This window comes from Lissotriton vulgaris, chromosome 12 (assembly GCF_964263255.1).
Source record: "Lissotriton vulgaris chromosome 12, aLisVul1.2, whole genome shotgun sequence".
NCBI classification, from domain to species: domain Eukaryota; kingdom Metazoa; phylum Chordata; class Amphibia; order Caudata; family Salamandridae; genus Lissotriton; species Lissotriton vulgaris.
Window position 1 is genome coordinate 279,903,973 of NC_141700.1, and position 20,305 is coordinate 279,924,277.

The window sequence follows — 20,305 nt, forward strand, 5'->3', positions numbered from 1 at the left end:
ACATATTACTTATTTGCTAATCGCAAATTGAGATTTTTTTCAGTTCTCAGTTTCAGTTTATTGTTTATTGTTATTAGTTAATAAAAACTGTTACAAGTTAGATACACCCTTGCAACCTTGAAATTTCATTCTCAATTTGCGATTCTCAAATTGAGATTCACAAATAATGAATACCTTCCCATTCATTCATATGGGCTAGAAGGCCCATAGGAATGAATGTGAAGACATTCTCAATTTGCGATTCCCAATTAGAGAATCGCAAATAGAGAATGCAATTTCAAGGTTGCAAGGGTGTCAATAGGACACCCTGTTGCAACCCTGAAATAAGCATGCCTGCACATGTGGCGTACATACATGCCCTAAGGGCATGTATGTGCGCCACATGGCACTTTGAAAAATGCAAAAAGAAATCGCAAATTACCACCAACCTGAAGTTGGTGCTAATTTGCGATTCCTTAAGCCAAAATCGCAAAACTTGGGTGCTTCCTACATTACATTTAAGGAATCGCAAATTGGGATTCCCTAAATGCATTAGCAAAATAAGGAATCGCAATTTTTGCGATTCCATATTTAGCTAGTGGGTATTTGTGTGCTCCATTGCACACTGCCTAAATTGCGATCGCAAACTCTGAAATTCTGCGAATTTCAGTGTTTGCGATCCCAATTTGGCTTCCTACATATGGCCCTATGTTACTTAAAATAAAGACTACCTGAGTCCTGGATCTACACTAATAGAAAAAAAAAAATTCTAAGGCCATGGAAGGACCTGAAAGAATGTTATTTGCATAAACCAAACACTTCCTAACCCAGATTCAAAGATTTTCACAAACATACTAGTCAGATGAATGAATATAACCCTAAAACAAGATCTGCCAGAACAGCATGATCCTAATCCTGATAGAGTAGCTAGTAGCCAACCACATGCATTTGACATCTATATCGGCAATGGTGACTGATCTGATGCAGAAAAAAAGACTGATAAAATCAGATGGAAATTCAATTTAGTGCAAAAATAAAGAACTAGAATCCACTAATCTAAATGGTCGGCTTCTAAGCCTGACACTTTGGGGCCCATTATGATAACGGGCGGATCGCCACTAAAAACCACAATCCGCTCCCTAATTACCCCCTGCCAGATTACCATGGCGGGGGGACCCCGGCGGACGTAAAGACCGTCCACCAGTTTTCTGCCCGGTCGCAGAGTTGACTGGGCGGAAAAGCAGCTAACATGGTGGCGGTGTTTGGGAGACACCGGCATCCATATTAGCATGGCATCCATATTAGCATGTTTGTGGGGATGTGCCTTTCCGTGGCGGCAATGCCGCCACAGAAAGGCAGGCGGTTTCTGCCTTTGGGGGCCTGTTGCGGGCCCCCAGAAACTCTGGGGGTGCACATAGGGGGTACCTATGGTACCCCCCAGCAGTTCCATGCACAACATGCCTTCCTGGCATTGTGGCGGGCGGTGCTGAGTGCACCGCCTGCCACAATGTCAGGAATGCTGGATGCACCCGCCACTGAGGCGGGCGCATCCTAATGTCCCCCAAGGGACCCCCGCCCTTATGGCAGGCGGTCCCTTTTTGCATCGGGATGGCGGGCGGAGAAAGTCCGCCCGCCATCCTAATGTGCCACAAAGTGTTGAGGATCTTTTAGTGTATATAAATTCACCAGAGTTCAACAAACCAAAAACTGTAAATATGGTTGCAAGACATTCAAAATGTTTCAGATATGTAAGCATTAAAACCAAGGGAGAAATCATTGCTCCAAATTTATAAACCATAGGCTAAGGATAAAGTAAAATATTCAATAATTTGTAGACTTCTGTGCATTTTATGAATTAAATATCAGTAATAAACTGTGTAAAATTACAATTTTGTTAAGCGTGGTAAAAACACCTATCCTTGACTGACAGAATTAATAATAATAAAATGTAAATATTTTCAAAGATATTTGGCTAGATTCATCAATAAAAAAGGAAAAGTATGGCGGAGATTTAGGGCCTGATTACGAGTTTTGTGATCCTACAGCAGATGGTCAATGTGCCGTCCGCTGCAGAGCTGTCAAACCAGTAGTGCGATCACCCGCCAGATCAGGAGTTTATTCCTGGTCTGGCTGGAGGTTCTGCAGTGGTCTAACAGTGGCGGTCTGGTAGGCTCAAAGAAGAACCTACCATGCAGAATGCCATTCTCAGAGCACCGCCTGCAGCTTCCTGCATGATGTGGCAAACATGCCACACTGTGCAAAAACTCGGGTGCAAATCGAGGGGGGCACTACATCAATCCATCAATCAATCAATAAATCAATCAATCAATCAGGGTTTTGTAGAGCACACTACTCACCCAATAGGGTCTCAAGACACTGGAGGGAGAGTGTGGGCAGCTCCGTAGGGTTCATTCGAAGATCCAGTTCTTGAGGTCTTTCCTAAATTGGTGCAGTGTCATGCTTCGCCAAAGGTGAAGGGGGAGATCGTTTCAGGTCTTAGTTGAGAGGCAGGAGAAGGATCTTCCGCCCGCTCTTGTCCTGTAGAAGTGTAAGACGGTGACTAGGGAGGTTGGCAGATTGGAGGTTTCTCTTGGGGCATTTAAGGAGAGGCAGTAGTTAAGGTATTGATGTCCAATGATATGGAGAGCCTTGAAGTCATGCATAAGCAGCTTGAAAGTCATTCTTATTTCGATGGAGAGCCATTGGAGGTCATGGAGGTGCTGTGTGATGTGGTTGTGCTGTGGGATATCAAGGATCTGTCTGGCTGCGACATTCTGGATGGGGTCTGGAGGCTGCTGAGGAGGTTTTTGTTGATTCCTGTATAGAGGACATTGCTATAGTCCAGTCTGCTGTTGATGAGGGCGTGAATGACCGTTTTCCTAGAGTCGGAGGGGCTCCGCTTGAATGTTTTATGTAGCATTTGCTGGGTGTTGAAGCATGCAGAGTAGACCGCTTTGATCTGGCGATTCATGGTGCGCTATGAGTCCAGGATAATGCAGAGGTTGCATGCATGGTCTACCGGGTTGGGTGGGTTTCTGAGGGCAGGGGGCCACCAGTTGTCGTCTCTTGCGGAGAGGATGGAGCTGAGGATGTGGACTTCTGTTTTCTCTGAGTTGAGTTTCAGGCAGCTCTTCTTCATCCAAGTTACGACAGACTATGTTGAGCCCATGATTTCTGACGATGTTTGTGAGGGGGGCTACACTGACATTGAGGAGGGTGGGGCTGAAGGAGGATCCTTGGGGTACTCGTCATCTGATCTCTGTCAGTTCTGAGAGGAAGGGCGGCAATCATACTCTCTGTGTTCTGCCCGTGAGAAATGAGCATAACCAGTCTAGGGCCTTTCCTCAATGCCGGCGTCGTGAAGTCTGGTGGCTAGTGTGTGGTGGGAGACAGTGTCGAAGGCTGCCGAAAGGTCCAGGAGGATGAGGGCTGCCATTTGGCCTTGGTCAAGGAGGTCGCTGGATGTCATCTGTGACGGTGAGGAGAGGGTCTTGGTGCTGTGGTTGCTGTAGAATCTGGTTTGAGAGGTGTCTAGGATGTTGTTGGCCTCGATGAAGTGTGCTAGCTGGATGTTGGCGGCCTTTTCGATGACCTTGGCTGTGAAAGGAAGCAGTGAGATGGGCCTGAAGATCTTGAGGTCCATCAGGTCTGCGGAGGGTTTCTTTTAGAGGGGGCTGACTTCGGCATGCTTCCAGTTGTCGAGGAATGTGGTGGTCTTGAGGGAGCAGATGATGGTTCGCCGTAGCTTGAGTGTGATGGCTGTTACGGCCCTGTGGAACATGTGTGCCGGGTATGGGTCTGAAGGTGCTCCGGAGTGGATGCTCTTCATGTTCTTTAGGGTGATTTAAGTAATGAGTGGGGTCCAGGTAAATATGGTCTATTGGGTGATGTCGCTGGGAGTGGGGGTTGTGGCATGCAGAGGTCTTGGTAGTCGAAGTTGTTGTAGAGCGTCTTGATCTTGAGGTGAAAGAAGGCGCTGATTCAGTTGCAGAGGTCTTGGGAGGGAGGGACGTCAGTTGTTTCTTTGTTGGGTTTGGCAAATTCCTGTATGTTGGTGAGGAGTTCCTTGGAGTTGAGGGCATTGGAGAGGATTCAGTCTTGGTGGAAGTTCTTCTTTGTGGATTTGATGAGGTGGTGGTGTGCCATGGTGGCTGTTGCTCCACATCTTTCCCAGTTGTCGGCAGAAGCGCTTGGATTCTTGGAACACTGTGGTGAACCAGTTTGCTTACTTGTTGTGTTGCCTTGCAGTGTTCTGGAGTGAGGAGAGTGTGTTAGATCAGATAACGATCCATTGGTGGAGGTTGCTTGCCACAGTGTTGGCATCTGTCGTAGTTGGGGTGGAGTGTAGGTGAGGGAAGAGGTGAGGTGTTCTTAAGTGACTTTGTTCCAGATTTTGCAAGGGAGGCAGTGCGCATGCTTGTGTGCGGTGGATTTAGTAAAGGAGAAATGGATGCAGTGGTGGTCTGTCCAGAGCAATTCCAGGGTGTAGCTGAACAAGATGCTGTTTACTCCTGCGAATATGGGGTCGAGTGTGTGTTCCACTGTGAGAATGAGGGCAGAGACAAGTTGCTTCAGTCCTATGTTAGTGAGGTTCTCAAGGTGGGCAGTGGTATTCAGGTCATTATGGTTGTCCAGGTGTAAGTTCAGGTCTGCAAGTAGTACATAGTCTGTGGAAGCGAGGGCATGAGGTGTGATGAGGATGGCAATGACATTGGTGATTGGGGAGCAGGGGCCAGGTGGTCTATAGACGAGTGTCTCATTGAGTTTTGTTCTGGGGTTGGTCTGGAGCTTTTGTGGACGATGGTGAGGCCTCCTCCTGGGTGGGTAGGGCGGTCTTTTCTCAGGATCTTGTATCCATCGGGGATGGACAGTTGAGATATCAGGTGCGGAGCCAGCATGGGCTGGCATTTGTCCAGGTCTCAGTGAGGAAGGTGACATCAGGCACATGAGAGTAGAGAAGGTCCCAGATTTCTACAGGGTGTGTGTGCAGGAAGCGTACATTGAGGAGGATGCAGTTCAGTGGTTTGTGTGCGCTGGCGTCCGGTGGGCTAGGTGGTACTGCTGGGGTCTGGAGGAGGATGAAGGTGCGGCGGCAGTGAAGGCAGGAGAACAGGCTTTGGGTGTTGCTTGGTTTTGAGAGCTGGCAGCTGTTGCTGCACCCCAGATTGAGAGTGTGGGGGGTGCTGGGATCGTAACAGCGGGAGGTTGGGGGACCAGGGTCCCTGGCGCTGGTCGTGGTCAAGTAACGGATGGGCGCAGACAGGCGCAGATGGGTGCAGACGGGCGCAGGCGGGCTTGCCTTTGCCCTTCGCCCCTTGCATGCACCCCCTGGGCCATGAGGCAGCAGGGGGTCCTATTAGGGCCCCCTTCGTTGTCTCATAGCCACCCTTTTCATTGTGGGCTCTCCGCCATGAAAACAGTGGTTGTGAGGCAATTCAAAATATGCTCTGCAGGGCCCTAGATCCCTGATGGTCTCATCGATCCTGTGGCGGGCCGACTGCTGCAGTTATAATACTGCAGGCAGTCCCGCAGTGTGGCGGTGGTCAGACCGCCACAAATTCGTAATCAGGCCCTTAGTGTTTCACCGGAACATACCTTTGCCTTTTTTTTAATACAGCAATTTTCCCAGTAGCACATCTGGAAAGCTGTACCCGGTGTTCCATGCGGAGTACTGGGAATATCATGTGATAATTCATGTGGGATCCTATTTCTGTATGCGGAATTCCATTTTTTCCTTTATGGAGAAGGCTCTTCACCTGGGTACCCCAGCAATTATAGGGGTGCCCCATTTCCCTTCACATTGTGGAAATGGGGTTACTCAAACTCTTGGGTGTAGCAAATCGTCAGCAATTTGTAATGTACACGTTTGTAGGCATTTTCAAAGCATTAGTAAATGTATTTACAACTGCCAGGAATGTGAATACCTGGCACGTATAAGTCAAATATTTTCAGTTGTAAACATAAGTTGGTAGCCGAAAATACCTTTGTGCATGGCAGTATTATTAAAAATTCAGTTTCCAGTGCACTAATATCTGGTATAAAATAAAAACAAAAGGGGCAGGTAGTCATACAAATTACTTACATGCCTACAAGAGGAAGGAGATTAGAATTGTACAGTTTGTATCTGTTTTAAAAAGCTACTACAACAAGAATAATAGAATCTCTCATTACTTCCACTAATAGTAGTTCATCAATAATTGCTTTATTTGAAAATATGGACATGATCATTGAATATGAAGAACTGAGAAATTATTGGGATGGGATTATTACATGACATAATACACATTGTATACACAACAATATAGATCTGATGATAAACATGGTCTGCTTGCCATTAACAATGAAAATAAAAATGATGCACTTGAAGAAAAACTATTATTAAATCTGCTTATTTCTGCCAGTTAAGAAATAACTATATAGTGGACCATCCAAAGAACAATACATGTAGACTAGGGGTGGTATATTAGAGTAATGCAATATGAAACTATGGTTCAATGTTTAAACATGATTTCCTTTCCTAAAGAATGAAATTATTCAAATGACGAGAAAAGGGCAGAATTTGAGAGATATACCTAGTAGAAGGAATTATTTACTTAACGAAAACTGACTTAATAAAGGTTAAATTGGAAGATACTGACTTATAGCATATGTATAACACTGCTCCAATCTATATCCAGATGTGGTGGGGTACCATAGGATAGAATGAACAGCATGGGCCTAAAGCACGGAACAACAATAATTTGAAGGGATATAAATAGAAAAAAACAAAAAGACTGGATTAAATTAACAAATCCTTAACATAATTTAAATTTTCAAAGTCCTTTTTTGGCCTCCAAATGTAACTCTCTAGACATGTACTAGATTGCTACTTTTAAATCTATTCATTTCTGTTCTTGTACACTACTACTACTTGGAGTTTTCAAATCACTTACTAACCATAGACTCCCTATCACTAATACAAATTCGCCTGAAAGAAGAACTGGAATTAACACGGTGCAGAGACGCGTCCTAAACAGTGAAAAGGAGGTGCCCTTAGTACCTTTCAAGTAGGTTTGGAGGTGATGTCCATGCTCATTCAGGCACTCTTCCTGCAGTACATTAAAGCCTATGGGGAGGGAATAAAAAATGCAAATAATGAAAGTCTGTTGACTATCAAATGATAAACTTTGTGAACAGCAACTGTTTTACCTCTATTATTGTAAGACAAAGACCATTGTCAGTAAATGAGATATACATCAATAATTGTCATAAACATTCAAATCGATATCAAAAATTTAATATGTATACTTTCCCATATTAGAAGAACATATGATACTTTGATAAAGTCTCAGAGTACAGGTAAAGTCTAATTAGAACATACTGGAGAGAAGTGAAAGCTCCATAGCCATTGTAGGCTGTGCCTGGAATTAGGTGAACCTAATACATGCACTCTTACCTGAGTACCTCTTACTGCCCTAGAGTTCACAAATGACAGGCTCAACAGCAGATACTCTCAACTGACTGTTTCTAAAGCTACCATTTTCTGTTCACAGAACCAGAGTGTCTGTATTGGGGTGTGAGTGTTTTACATATCTTAGACCACCTTTACTTTACAAACTTTATTCGACAATTAAGTCATAAAAGTATACATTCATATATTACACAAATGTTAGTTAAAAAGACGTTAAAAATCCATACAATAAATATTTTAAAAAGTATTAAACTAGAATAGACTATGCCGAATTATAATTTAAAAGGGAGATAAAAACAATTTCAGCAACATACATTAATCCAGAGGAATATTGCACAAAGATTCACAAGGGTTAACCCAAAAATGCATGGATAGATACAGCTTAATCTTCACATAATTACTGCTATATATTTTGTACGGATTACCCAAGCCCATTTCAAGAATTTAGCCACGGCAACAGCAATTGTAGTCAACGGGTCTGTAGTTAAAATTCTCAGAGCCTCAGCATGTCTGTGTATCCCAAGCAATTTACATAAAGGCTTGATCCACATCATTCTGGGGGCCGTGTACAGGGGACAGAAAAATAAAAAGTGGCTTATTGACTCTTGTTCCTCCCCGCAATTGGGACATCTGTCGATTCCACTTTTATCTGCCCATTTAACCGTAAAAGATCTTACTGGGAGTGATCCTACCCTAAGCTGGAAATAGAGCTTACGATCCTGTTGTTTACCAATAATGTCCCAATATTGTTCCAGTTTTGGTAGGGCTTTAATGTCCATGAAACGACTAGTTAGATGAGCGGAGAGACCCTCTGACCGTACTTCTGTGAACACCATCTCCCAATATTTTTCTTTTAGGAATTTTTTTGAGGGAAAATGAGCGTTTTCCGGGTCCTCCCATAAGTCAGTCATTCCTAATTTGAAGAGTATCGACTTGATGTTCTTGGGCCTATGAATTCTTTGGCACGTGTCCTTAACCATTATCTCTTTTAAACCATTTAAACCATGGGCATAATGCTGTAGTTCTTCTGTTGTCCATAAGCGGCGCCAGTGAAGAACTGGATGCAAAAAGGGAAGATCCTGGACCGCCTTTTTTCCAAGGTCCCACATTAGCGGTATTAACGGGGTACTTATAGGGACGCTAGTAGCTTTTCAAAGGAATTCATTTTCAGCTAGCATTAGCTTTCTTAGGTCTTCAAAACCCCAGAGTTCGGCTCCATATAGGGCCGAACCTAGGACCTTCATCCTGTATACTTCCAATAAGGGGCTCATGGGCTTAGTTGTTGAGGAGGTACGTTTTTTCAGAAGGATGCCTGCCTGCTGGCGGAGTTTTAGGACTACAATGTCCAGTTGACTGGACCACCCCAGATCTTTCTGAAGGGTGACCCCCAGGTAGGTAAAAGCATCTACCCGCTCCAGCGGGGAACCATTCATGTTAATCAGCCCTCTAAAAGGTCTATTTGTCCCGCAAGTTTTACGACCAGTCATAACCATATACTTAGTTTTTGTCGTATTTATTTCTAGTCCCCTATTCAAACAGAAATCTTCAAATCGCTTCAGTGCTTGCTGGAGTCCACTCGGGGTCTTTGAAATGATGAGAGTGTTGTCCGCGAACATGAGGATCGGGACCTGCTCACCGGACATCGCAGGGGCACCGGTCGGCACCAGGGAGAGGAAATCCGCAACCCCATTCACGAAGAGCGAGAATAAGGTAGGTGCCATGACACAACCCTGCCTTGCTCCACGCTCCACCGGAAAGGGCTCGGTAACCTCTCCCTGGGAACCCCACCGTACCCGAGCGAAGGTATCCTCATGCAGGCGGACAATCAGACTCAGCAATTCTGGTGTCATCCCCAGGTCCGCTAGAACTTTCCATAGTGTATTACGAGGGACCAGGTCGAAGGCCGCTTTTAAGTCGACAAAAACGGCATACAAAGTGCCCTTTTCCAGGACCACGGTACGCCAGTATAACATAATGAACCGGAAGACAAGGTCAATGGTACTTGTTTTTGGGCGGAACCCAGCCTGGAGGTGACTTAAAATATTGTCATTATCCATCCAGGACTGAAATCTGCCCAAAACCAGCCGACCCATGATTTTTTGTAAGCAGTCAATTAGACTTATTGGTCTATCATTGGCTGCAAGTGACTTGTCACCCTTTTTATACACCGGCACGATTTCTGCCCCTTTCCATGAGATAGGCACTTCCATCCCTTGAGCTATGGCGTTTGCCACATACAAAATATAAAATCACCAGCGCCCTCTATTGTTCAGAAATAAATCTGCGGGGACACAATCCATGCCGGTAGCACGACCCTCAGTGACTTGGTCTAGCACCCTATCCACATCATTCAAGGAGAAAATAGGTTCCTTGTACACAATATGGGGGTAGGCTCCGTCGCTATTACCAGTGGCACTAGCAGCATATTGGGGCTTGAAATAGTTGACCCAAGAATTGCGGTCAACATTATTATGAGGGCTCTCTCGATGTCCTCCCCTATCCCACTTAAAGATTTCCCAAAAGAGTTTAGGATTCTTTGCAGAGCACGCCACTTTCAAATCCTGCCACAGGCCCTCTTCCCAGTCCTTTTTAGCAGCAAGTTGCATGCGCCTGTAGTTCGCCCTAGCCAGTCTTACTGCACCCATGGGCCTTATTTATGAAGGCCTTGCGCCGCCGGTGCGTCACTTTTAACATGGGAAAAAGTGACGCACCGGTGGCGCAAGGCCCTCATAAATAAGGCCCCATGTCTTTAGACTTTAGGGCTAGACCCAAATCCCTCCTAGCTTGGCGACAGGAGCTATTGTACCAGCTCTCTGGTTTTTTAACTGTGGCTCTTTTTTTCCCTAGACTGGGTTTACAGAAGTATGTTTTCAGTTTAGTAAAGAGCCTATTATGTGCCTCTAGTAAAAGATGGGGGGGGAGAACCTTTCAATATAACCTCCTCCATAGCCTCTAAGGCCCCTTCCAGGTCTCCCTCGATGAAGCTAATTATTTCCTGATGCTCAGCGACTTGGCACCATTTAAGGTGTTGCTCATCGTTTGTCATAACTAAATCCGGGTAACAATGCCCTTGATGAGCATCATCCCCTGTATGAATGCCCAAATTAAGCTTTGCACACAGAGGGTTGTGGTCGCTTTCAATACGTGACACAACCTCCATATCGAGGAGGGTTGACCACATCTTGAGAGAGACAAGTGAGTAGTCAATGTTAAATGCCCTAGCACCATTGTCAAAAGTTTCCTTCCCCATTTTATCTGAGAGTGTACGCCCGTTGGCAGCCCTCAACTTGTTTTCCAAACAGAAGCCCTTTAGCTGAATAGCAGCCTCGGTGCATTTTTTTATAGGTTTAGTGATTAGCTGGGGAACTCCCCACCTAACATCCTCCTCCTCTGTCAAATAGATATCGTCCAAACCAAGGGGTTCAAAAGTGGTATTGAAGTCCCCAGCAATCAATGGCCTTATGTTGTTTGGGGAAGCCTGTACCAATGTATCCAGTATAACTACAACTTCCGATTTCTTACCACCTTGGAGCCCCCTAGCATAAACATTAAAGACGTCGATTTCTAAATTTGCATGGAAACTAAATCTAACTCCAAGAATGTCATCACATACAATAGGGAGCAACTGGGTTTTACATTTTAGGGACTGCTTGACCCATATGACTAGTCCCCCCATAGGTCGCCCTTTAGATTTGTTTACAGCAGGGACAAAAAAGTTCAAATAGCCAACTCTAAACATTGGTTCAACCGCCCAGACTTCTTGAAACAAACAAATGTCAAAGTGGTCAATGAAGTCTGCCCAAGCCTGCGAGTTAAGTTTTGACCCCAGCCCTGCCACATTCCAGGAAACCAGTGATGTCCTGCTTAGTGGACCATCTGATAGTGTGGCCAGTTTGCCCCGAATGGGTTGTCCCCCTAAACCAGAATGTATATTATACTGTCTGTTCAAGGACTGATCTACCTCTAGAGCCTTAGGGATGATATCACATGTGGTACCTTGCCCAACCTCAACCAGCCCTTCACTTTTACTACATTGGACCTGCACATTCCCTTTCCCAGTCTCCATCCCTTCTCTTCCAACCTCTCCCGTACTACCAAAAATGGGTTTTTCTTGTTCGTACTGTCAATCACATTCCCCTAGCCCCGACAGGGTCTGGAATCTATTGAACAACCTTATGTTCCCTAAGGGGCAAAAGTTAGATACAGACCCCTGAGAAAACATGTCCCTCTCAAAGGAAACTGGAATAGGGAGGCCATAGAAATAAGCTTAGGGTAGTACTTGTATCCCAATAGACGTATCATTATGAGACCAATTACAGATGAAGTTGACACACATCTGGTCTCTAAAATTAATAATGATACAGTCTCCTGCAACAGTCTTACATCCCTTGCCTATCCAGTTGACTCTCCTGACACCCATAATTTCAGCACGCATGTTCACTGGCAATAGGCGGTTTTTATTTAGCCAGAAAATACATTTGTGCTTTAAGTCTTGGTATGATTCTCGTTTCCCACGAGCTAGTGGGGGGACCCCTACCAGAACTATCACAAAAGGGGCTGATTGAGGAGGGAGGTCAATATAAGGTAGGGGAGACTCGCTATGGGCTCTGCTTAAGGTAGGTAAGTTTGGCTGTTTGTCCTGCAACTTAGCTCCATCGCCCAAAGTTCTCTCTTTATTCAATGGCTTCGCACCTGCCCATGTGAGGTTAGGTACCGGGGAAGAAACTACTCGTGACAAGGTGGTTTGTGGTGTCGCACTAACTTGGTGTGTGTTTCCCACTCCTGTCTGGGTGACTGGTTGTAAATTAACAATTTGCCCCTTATCAACAGCCAAAATAGGCCTTGCAGTCTGGCTTGACCCAGTAGCACTGTTAGAATTAGATGGACCATTGTCTACAGAAGATTTTGGCCTTAAAGTATGGGTGCCACGGCTTGGTCCTGCCTGTTTCTGAGCTGATGCCAATGAAAGTTCAAGGCACACCAGTCTGTTTTCAATGGAGTCCAGCCGATCGTGCAAGGGATGACACATTTTCTTAAAGGTGGCCTCCAGTCTTTTCCAGAAGGAAGGACCCATCTCCAAGTGTGGATCCTCCCCCCTATTGTCCAAACGGCTTCCCTGCCCACTTTTATCAACCCCATCCAGTTGTACGGGGATGGTTTGTGACGTCACTACTGGGTCATCAGGTGGGTCATCAGGTGGAACATTACTTTTCCACTAGCATTGGTTTGAGGACCAGGGCGTTTCCTTTTTGCTTGCTCCCTCCCCTTTGGTTGGACCGTGCTAGATTTCACTTGACCAGCAGATCGAGTCTTAATTTTGGGAGATGAATCTCTAACTATGTCGCTGCTGGGCACTCCTTCTCTTGAGGAGTTGTCGCTTATAACCATAATCGCTGCTGATTGCGATGGGGAAGAAGTTACCACTCCTGGGGGAGGAAGCGAACCCTGCAAGTTAGATTCTAGGTAGATCGGTGATCTAACTTGTGCCAGGGGGCCCAGAGAGGACCTTTTGTCAAAGGATGCGTCCAAGGAGAGTCTTTTTTCAGTGAGTTCTATGTCCTTGGCAAGTGCAGTTGATACCCTTATAAGAAAGTTGTCAAGAGTTCCTAAAAGTGAACCACCAGAAGATTTCCTACAGCTAGGATCACCATCTTGTAAGGTAGCCATCCTTTTGCAATACTTAATACGATATTAAGTGAGTTCCAATATGGCACTGACCTTGTTTATGCTGTGGCAGATGTCAGAGGGGTGGCCCGTCCCGTCCTTAGCCGGCCTTGAACGGGCTTAAACGGGCCCGCCCTTGGCCCGGCGCGTCCAGTGAGGCTGGCCTCTGCGCCTGCTTTATGCACCTCCTGGTGTGGGCGCGGCGTTAGCTGACTCTTGGCCAGTGGTGGCGATGGATATGGCCCCCTGGACACTTGGCGGTGGCGGCGTTTCCACAAGGTATGTCTCCGTGCAGTTTAAAGCAGTTTCCCCCACTCCGCCGGCCTCTGCGCCTGCTTTATGCACCTCCTGGTGCGGGCGCGGCGTCAGCGGTGCGCGCCGCCGCTGTGCCTGCCGGGAGTTGTGGTCCCGGGGCGGCGGCGCGGAGAATGGCGTTAGCTGACTCTTGGCCGGTGGCGGCGATGGATATGGCCCTCTGGACTCTTGGCGGTGGCGGCGTTTCCACAAGGTAAGTCTCCGTGCAGTTTAAAGCGGTTTCCCCCAGTCCATACAATAAATGAAGAAACCCTTACCAGTCCAGGCTAGTGATGTTTCCTCAAACTGGAGTCCAGGGAAACTTTGCAGACATCAATGTTCCTGAATACCACTCCTCGCATAGAAAGGACTAAAAACCACTCCAGGGGAAAAAACTCTGCAAACAGAGAAAACCCCCTACTAAATCAAGGCCAAAAATAAGGCAGCCCAAAAATGCAACAAAATAGTGGCCACTACTAAACAAAGAAAGAAAAACACAATGAAACTCGCGTTTAGACCACCAGTATGTGCAGGGCCAGTTTCCTCTTTACCACCCATGTGAAATTAAATCCTCTCTCTGAATGACAGCTCTGGCATGAGTTGTACAGAGCGTGTGAGGTTCTAGCTCAGCTGACATTCATAAAACATGGTGATCACTAGAGGGTGGAGGAAAGTATTGGGCAACACAGGGTATAACGCCTTTTAGGGAAAGGCTGAAGCAACTTCCTACATGCCTTTTGTCAGTACATTATTGTCAGAATTTTATTGGGCAAGGCTCCACCATTCGTCCATTCTTTCTCCTTCATTATGGAACCCTCATTCCAAAGCTGCCTTTCCAGACCCCCAATGCTTGGGGCCTTGGGTTATTCACAGTTTAAGAAATTGTTCAACTATTTGTAGGTCTACTTTAATAATTATCCGTCCTTATTCTTTATCAATGGAGGCATAGATTTTAGAGAGATATATTAAGTCTTCATCAACTTTAAACATGTACTGACAAGGCCAATTGGTCTCGTTTTACCATTGTTTTTTAGTTTCCAATAATGGATTTGCCAATGCTTTTAAAACTGCACCAGCACTGGCAAAGCCAATAGCAGCAACCAGCCCTTTTGAAAGTGTAGCTCCTATGCTTTCATAGTGAGCCATGTTGGCATACATTGTTATTATGACCTTTAAGACTTCTGCACACAATGTACAGACTAAGGTTGCGGTGTAAGTCATGGGATGTGAAAAACAGACCGTTCTCATGCGAAGAAAAGCAAGCAGTATAACTTACAACAACAGTTACATGTAGTGTTGTGTGCAAAAGTGGCAAAGTGACAAAATGACGTTTAAACTTCTAATACGCTTATGCTAACATAGCAATGTGTGCAAGCAGAACCCTGTCTTCACTACATCATGTGAAGACCAAGGCTAGCATTATGCATATTTAAAGCTGTGACAGAACCATGGATGACACATGTTCCTTTTGCTTTAAATAAAATCTTGAAACATCTGCATTGGGCCAGTCAGCTACCTTCAAAATATTTCCCAAACTTTACTTGCCATCGCACCTCTTATTGAATGTGCACTACCTTTCTGCATATCAACTCCTACTTCAAGCATACAGCTCATTACCCAACTAGCTATTTTTGAAGAATTTACTGGATTGTAAGGTCTAACATAACACATCAACAGTTGACTTACTCAATTTCTTCTGTACTCTTCTATTCTACTCACATACTCCTTCAAACATCTAACCATACATAACTTAGGGTAATCATCACATTTTTGGTAAAAAATAGAAGTAATAGTTTTTGTCTATCTCTTAATCTGAAATATTACACCATATGCATTATAAAATCTATTAGCCCTCCAAAGCTCTCAAATTTGAAACTCTCCTGAAAGATGCCATCTTACCAGACAACTGCCACAAAGATAAATACTTATTCATTGCCCAACTCTCAAAAAAGGTAAAAATCAAATTCACGTACCACAGACATGTGTGCCTAGACCTAAGAGGTCTCTGTAGCCTAATCCTATCCATTACTGTGCAAATTAAAGGATCTCTTCCTATTGAACAACCTCCTAATAGAGCATGACCCGCTGCTACTGCAGACCTGCACCAATTTATAGTTGTATAACTCAAACATCTTTCAAGCAACAGGGATAAAAAAAATAGAAAGCTCAATGGCAGATGCATCCACGAGATCCAATTCCCTCTCCATGAACCAAAACCCCCTTTTCTTCCATACACCAACATATTACTTCCTAGTGCCCAAGATTCTCTGATTAACTCCTAAGCCTGTTGTGAAAGCCCTGCAAATTGATTTCTTCCCATGAAATCTTCGAAACAAGAAAGCTCAATGCCCCTTCCACAACCAAAGGATGCAACTCTCCTTTAGGCCCTACAGTACCTCCTTTGAATTAGGAATCAAAAATGGTCCCTCCACTGCTAACTCCAAAAACCCTGGAAGCAAAGATAGAGCTGCCGTAAAAGAAGGCACCAGAACAACCTGATATCTCTTCTTCTGGACCATCAAAAATACCCTCTGTATCATTGCAAATGGAAGAAAAGCATACCCCTGTGCTACCTTCCAATCCTGCTGAAAAGCATTCACCTCCTCTGCATTAGGATCTGATCTCCAACTGTAATAACGGGGTTACTGATAAGTCATCCTTGACACAAACAAATCCACCTTCAGGGGGCCCCATATTTGTGCAATCTCTTTAAGCATGGGCGGAAAATCCGTTCCGCTCGTGGATTTTGCGGATTTTCGGTAAATTCGCAATCCGCGGGATTCGCGAATTTCCTGCAAAATCCGCAAATCCACACGCAGCGGATTTTTTTTTCTTGGTGATACAAGTTTGCGGCACTTACCGTCATTCAGCATTTGCCGAGTTGTTTTTCTCGATATTTTGCGAGTGCTGCGCCATTTTGGATCTTGCTGCGGGATCCCGCGGTAGTTTGGCGACCACGATTACGTAATCGCGGCTTGCCACCTCGCACAGCACGCATCGCAAGAGTTCGCAATTGCGAACACGTAGATGCGGCGAGCAGCAACAATCTCGCACTCGCGAAAGTAAAAAATTTGAAATTCTGCACAAGAAATCCACCAGCAAGCAGCATAAACCTTCTGAAAATGATGATTTTTTTCAGAATAACTCCTCAGGTTGACATTTGCCTGCACTTTTTTTTGCAAGGAGTCCATTTTTTGGGGGGTGGGGGTGGGAGGAAGGAAGTGCCCCACAGTCTCCAACTTCCTGTTCCTGTCCAGCAGGCTCCTCCCAGTGCTTTCTTCATGTGCTGGTCACTTTCATTCGGATTCTTCACCTGGAAGGATTACTTTTTGTGGATGCTGCTGGATATTTGGATTTGAGGCCTTTTTGACTTTCTTTGGATCACTTTTGGATTAGAAATTTCACAAGTAAGTCTGTTTGGGGCATTACAGTTGCTGCAACTACAATTTTGGGATTTTCGATTTTTGGGCTGTTGTTGGGGCCTTTTGCCCAGGGGTATTCAGTGGTGGGTGGACTGAGTCTTTCTGTGGGGTCTCTTTAATAAAAACATCATGGAGGGCCTGGATGGCTTGGGATTGTGCTGATTCTTCTGTGATTTTCGTTTTTTTGGGCTGTTGTTGTGGCCTTTTCACCAGGGGTAGTGAGTGGTGCATGAGCCTAGTCTTTCTGTGGGGTGTCTTGAATTTAAACATCATGGAGGGCCTGGATGGCATGGGATTGTGCTGATTTTTCTGTGTTTTTCGATTTTTTGGGCTGTTGTTGTGGCCTTTTCACCAGGGGTAGTGAGTGGTGCATGGGCCTAGTCTTTCTGTGGGGTGTCTTGAATTTAAACATCATGGAGGGCATGGATGGCATGGGATTGTGCTGATTTGTCTGTTTTTCGATTTTTTGGGGTGTTCATGGGGACAGGCCATGTGGGTGGGGGCCATTTTGAGTGCTGCTACAGGCAGGCCCTAGCCATGTGCTGGGAGGCAGGGGGCCATTTTGAATGCAGGCAGTGTTCTTAGGTCTGCAACCATTTTGCCTAGCTTTCAATCTTTATGCCCAGGGGTAGTGAGTGGTGCATGGGCCTAGTCTTTCTGTGGGGTGTCTTGAATTTAAACATCATGGAGGGCATTGATGGCATGGGATTGTGCTGATTTTTCTGTGTTTTTCGATTTTTTGGGGTGTATAACTGAACTGATGTTCCTCTGTCTTCCATTGCTTTTAGGTGCACAAGACTCAAGAGAACCACCAGTGCCAGGAAGAAGTCCTGCAGCAGTGTGTGTGTGCAGCATAATGTCACGCGACGTCACGTCTGGCCACAGACAACTCTGCAACTCGTGCAACTGCGGCCTGCTGTTCTGACCTGGTCTGAGGAAGATGGCCCCCAAAAAAGTTCCCCGTAGCTCCTCTAGCAAGAAAGTTGCCAGTAAGGAGCAGAAGAAGCAAGTTACCAAGGAGACTGGTGTGCCGCACGCCACATTTTTTGGGAGTAAAAAAAAAAGTACGCCTGCAGCAGCAGCGGGATCTGTTGGGGACCAAGCTGGGAGCAGCACCCCCGCTCCATTGGGCTCAGTGCCACCACCACCACCAGGCCAACTTAAGTCCAAGCCCTTGAGTGCTGCAGAGGCACTTGGTCTAGTTGTTCAATCACCATCGACCAGTGATGTTGGCTCATCGCAAGAAAGTAGCAGCAATGTCCCTCAATCAACACAGGTTGTTGTAACTCATCTGACGAGTGTTGAACAACCACAGCCGCAACAACAACCATATGTGCAAGTACAAGCCCAAGTACAAGTGGAAGGAGAGGCAGCGCAAGGAGATGTGCAAGCAGGGGTGCATGGAGGGTCACAAGTGCCCACAATAGTTGTTCCTCCCGAAGTAGGGGCACATCAGGAAATCGACAATCAAGGCGAGGTATCATTTGAGGAAGCCACTCCTCCTGATGATCATTCATTGTCTTCCACACCCCTAGCAAGGAAGAGATCAAGCGTGGTGTCTACATCTTCTTCAAGCACACCTCCTTCTGATGATACGGATCAAAATTGGGAACCAGCACCACTGCCGTCTGAGAGTGAGGCACACCATGATCTGACAAAGATAGTTAAGCGTAAAAGGAGGCTCGTCCAAAGTCTCATAGTTATGGAGTGTGATGAGGCTCAACAAGAAGTGGCGGATAATGCTGCTGATGAATACTCTCACGACGACGACCCAGTCATCATAAAGGTCACTGCAACCCCAGCGGGCATGCAGCAAACAGACATTTTGACCCTAGCCCGAGAAGCTGCTGAGCGTGATGATGATGTTGTCGACGAGGAGGCAGTGGAAACACCACAATCATTGGAGTTAACTAGTATACCAACACGTACCGCTTCCATATTTCTTCCTCGCCAGAAGGGACCTCCATCCACCTCGACCTCAATAAGTGGTGGTGAAAGTGCACAACGTACTAAAGTTCAGCAATCCACATCCTCCACTTCATCTGGCATTAGCAGCATGACCACCACCACCAGTATCGCCGCCTCCTCCGGCCCCCACAGACAATTCAAGTCCCCAGTTTGGGACTTTAGTGTTTGCCCAAAAAAGGAAAACTTCGCCAATTGTAGCATTCGTAAGCATGCAGTTAGTCGTGGTAAGTTCGGTACCAACTATGGTACCGGAGGCCAGAGAGGTCATCTTAAGAGACAGCACGCTATCCAATGCTTTGCGCACCTAAAGGAGATCAAGGAAGCCCGAATTGCAAGTCAAGAAAACGTTGATGTTTCATCTGATGATGACGAGGAGGAAGAAGACGTGTCAAACACTTCACTTACACCCAGTACCCCTGTCAGAAGCACACCCCATGAGAGCCACACTAAGAATGTGGGAGAGAGTGAGACACCAATGCGAAAAAGTTCATCAGCGAGCGTAACTGGGTCAAAGAAGTCATCATCATCATCATCCCGTAAATGCTTGGTCCAGGGCAACATTAGAAACATGTTTTTTTCAGACGCGCCATATGAACGCAACCACCCACTGACGAGTCTGTATAAAACTAAGCTGGCTAAAATGCTAGCTCTGGACCTTCTCCCTTTTTCTTTTGTAGAAGGGGTTGGTTTTCTAGAATTATTGGCAGCGCTCTGCCCTAAATGGAAGGTTCCTAGCCAGTTCTATTTTGCCAGAGTTGCGGTTCCAGCACTACATGAAGATGTGCTGGAGGTGATTGGGGCAGCTTTGCAGAAGAGTGCTGTTCACACTATACATCTGACAACAGACATGTGGACCAGTGGGGCAGGCGCTGATTACATGTGCATCACTGCACACTGGGTCTCTTTTTCAGGGGTTAAAGCAAAGCTAAACGCAGGTGTTTTCCCGGACCAAGTTTTTAAAGCTGCTCAGAAACATGCAACACTAGCCATGTTTGGCTTGGAGAAACGTCACACAGCAGAAAACATTTTGAATGAGTTTAACACAGTGGTCTTTCACTGGCTGTCCCCCAAAAAACACCAGATTGATTATGTTTCCACGGATAATGGCGCCAATGTAGTTAAGGCCATGGAGATGGGTCAGTATTTCAGACTGCTGTGTTTGGCGCACTGTATAAACCTGGTTGTTAAAAAATTCTTGAGTGATGAAGACAGTCCAGCGTGCGAGTTAGTGGCCACCTGCCGAAGAATGTGCAACCATTTCAGCCATTCTTTTAAGGCCCGGAAGCATCTGAGGAGCCTGCTACATGAACGTCGAATGCCAGTGAAAGCACTCATCCAGGAGGTGGCAACAGGTTGGAACTCAACCTTCTACATGCCTGAGCCTCTGTATGAGCAGTATACGGTACTCGATCACTATTTCTTAACACTGGGTACAGCTCAGAAGGACCTGAGGCTAGATGCGGTGCAATGGGACCTAGTTAAAAGCCTGACACACATGCTTCGTCCTTTTGAGGTCTTCACGTCTATG

The 20,305-nt window shown here is 45.7% G+C and overlaps 1 protein-coding gene across 2 annotated transcripts in view; it reads right to left on the reverse strand.

Moving 5' to 3' along the window:
- The window catches only part of LOC147673963 (NACHT, LRR and PYD domains-containing protein 12-like), a 658,153-nt gene that overhangs the window by 274,648 nt on the left and 363,200 nt on the right, over positions 1 to 20,305 (reverse strand). For both annotated transcript variants that reach the window (XM_086945051.1, XM_086945052.1), the window contains exon 5: positions 7,019 to 7,084. In XM_086945051.1, coding sequence (XP_086801177.1) covers positions 7,019 to 7,084 — 66 coding nt within the window. The remainder of the gene's footprint in view (positions 1 to 7,018; positions 7,085 to 20,305) is intronic.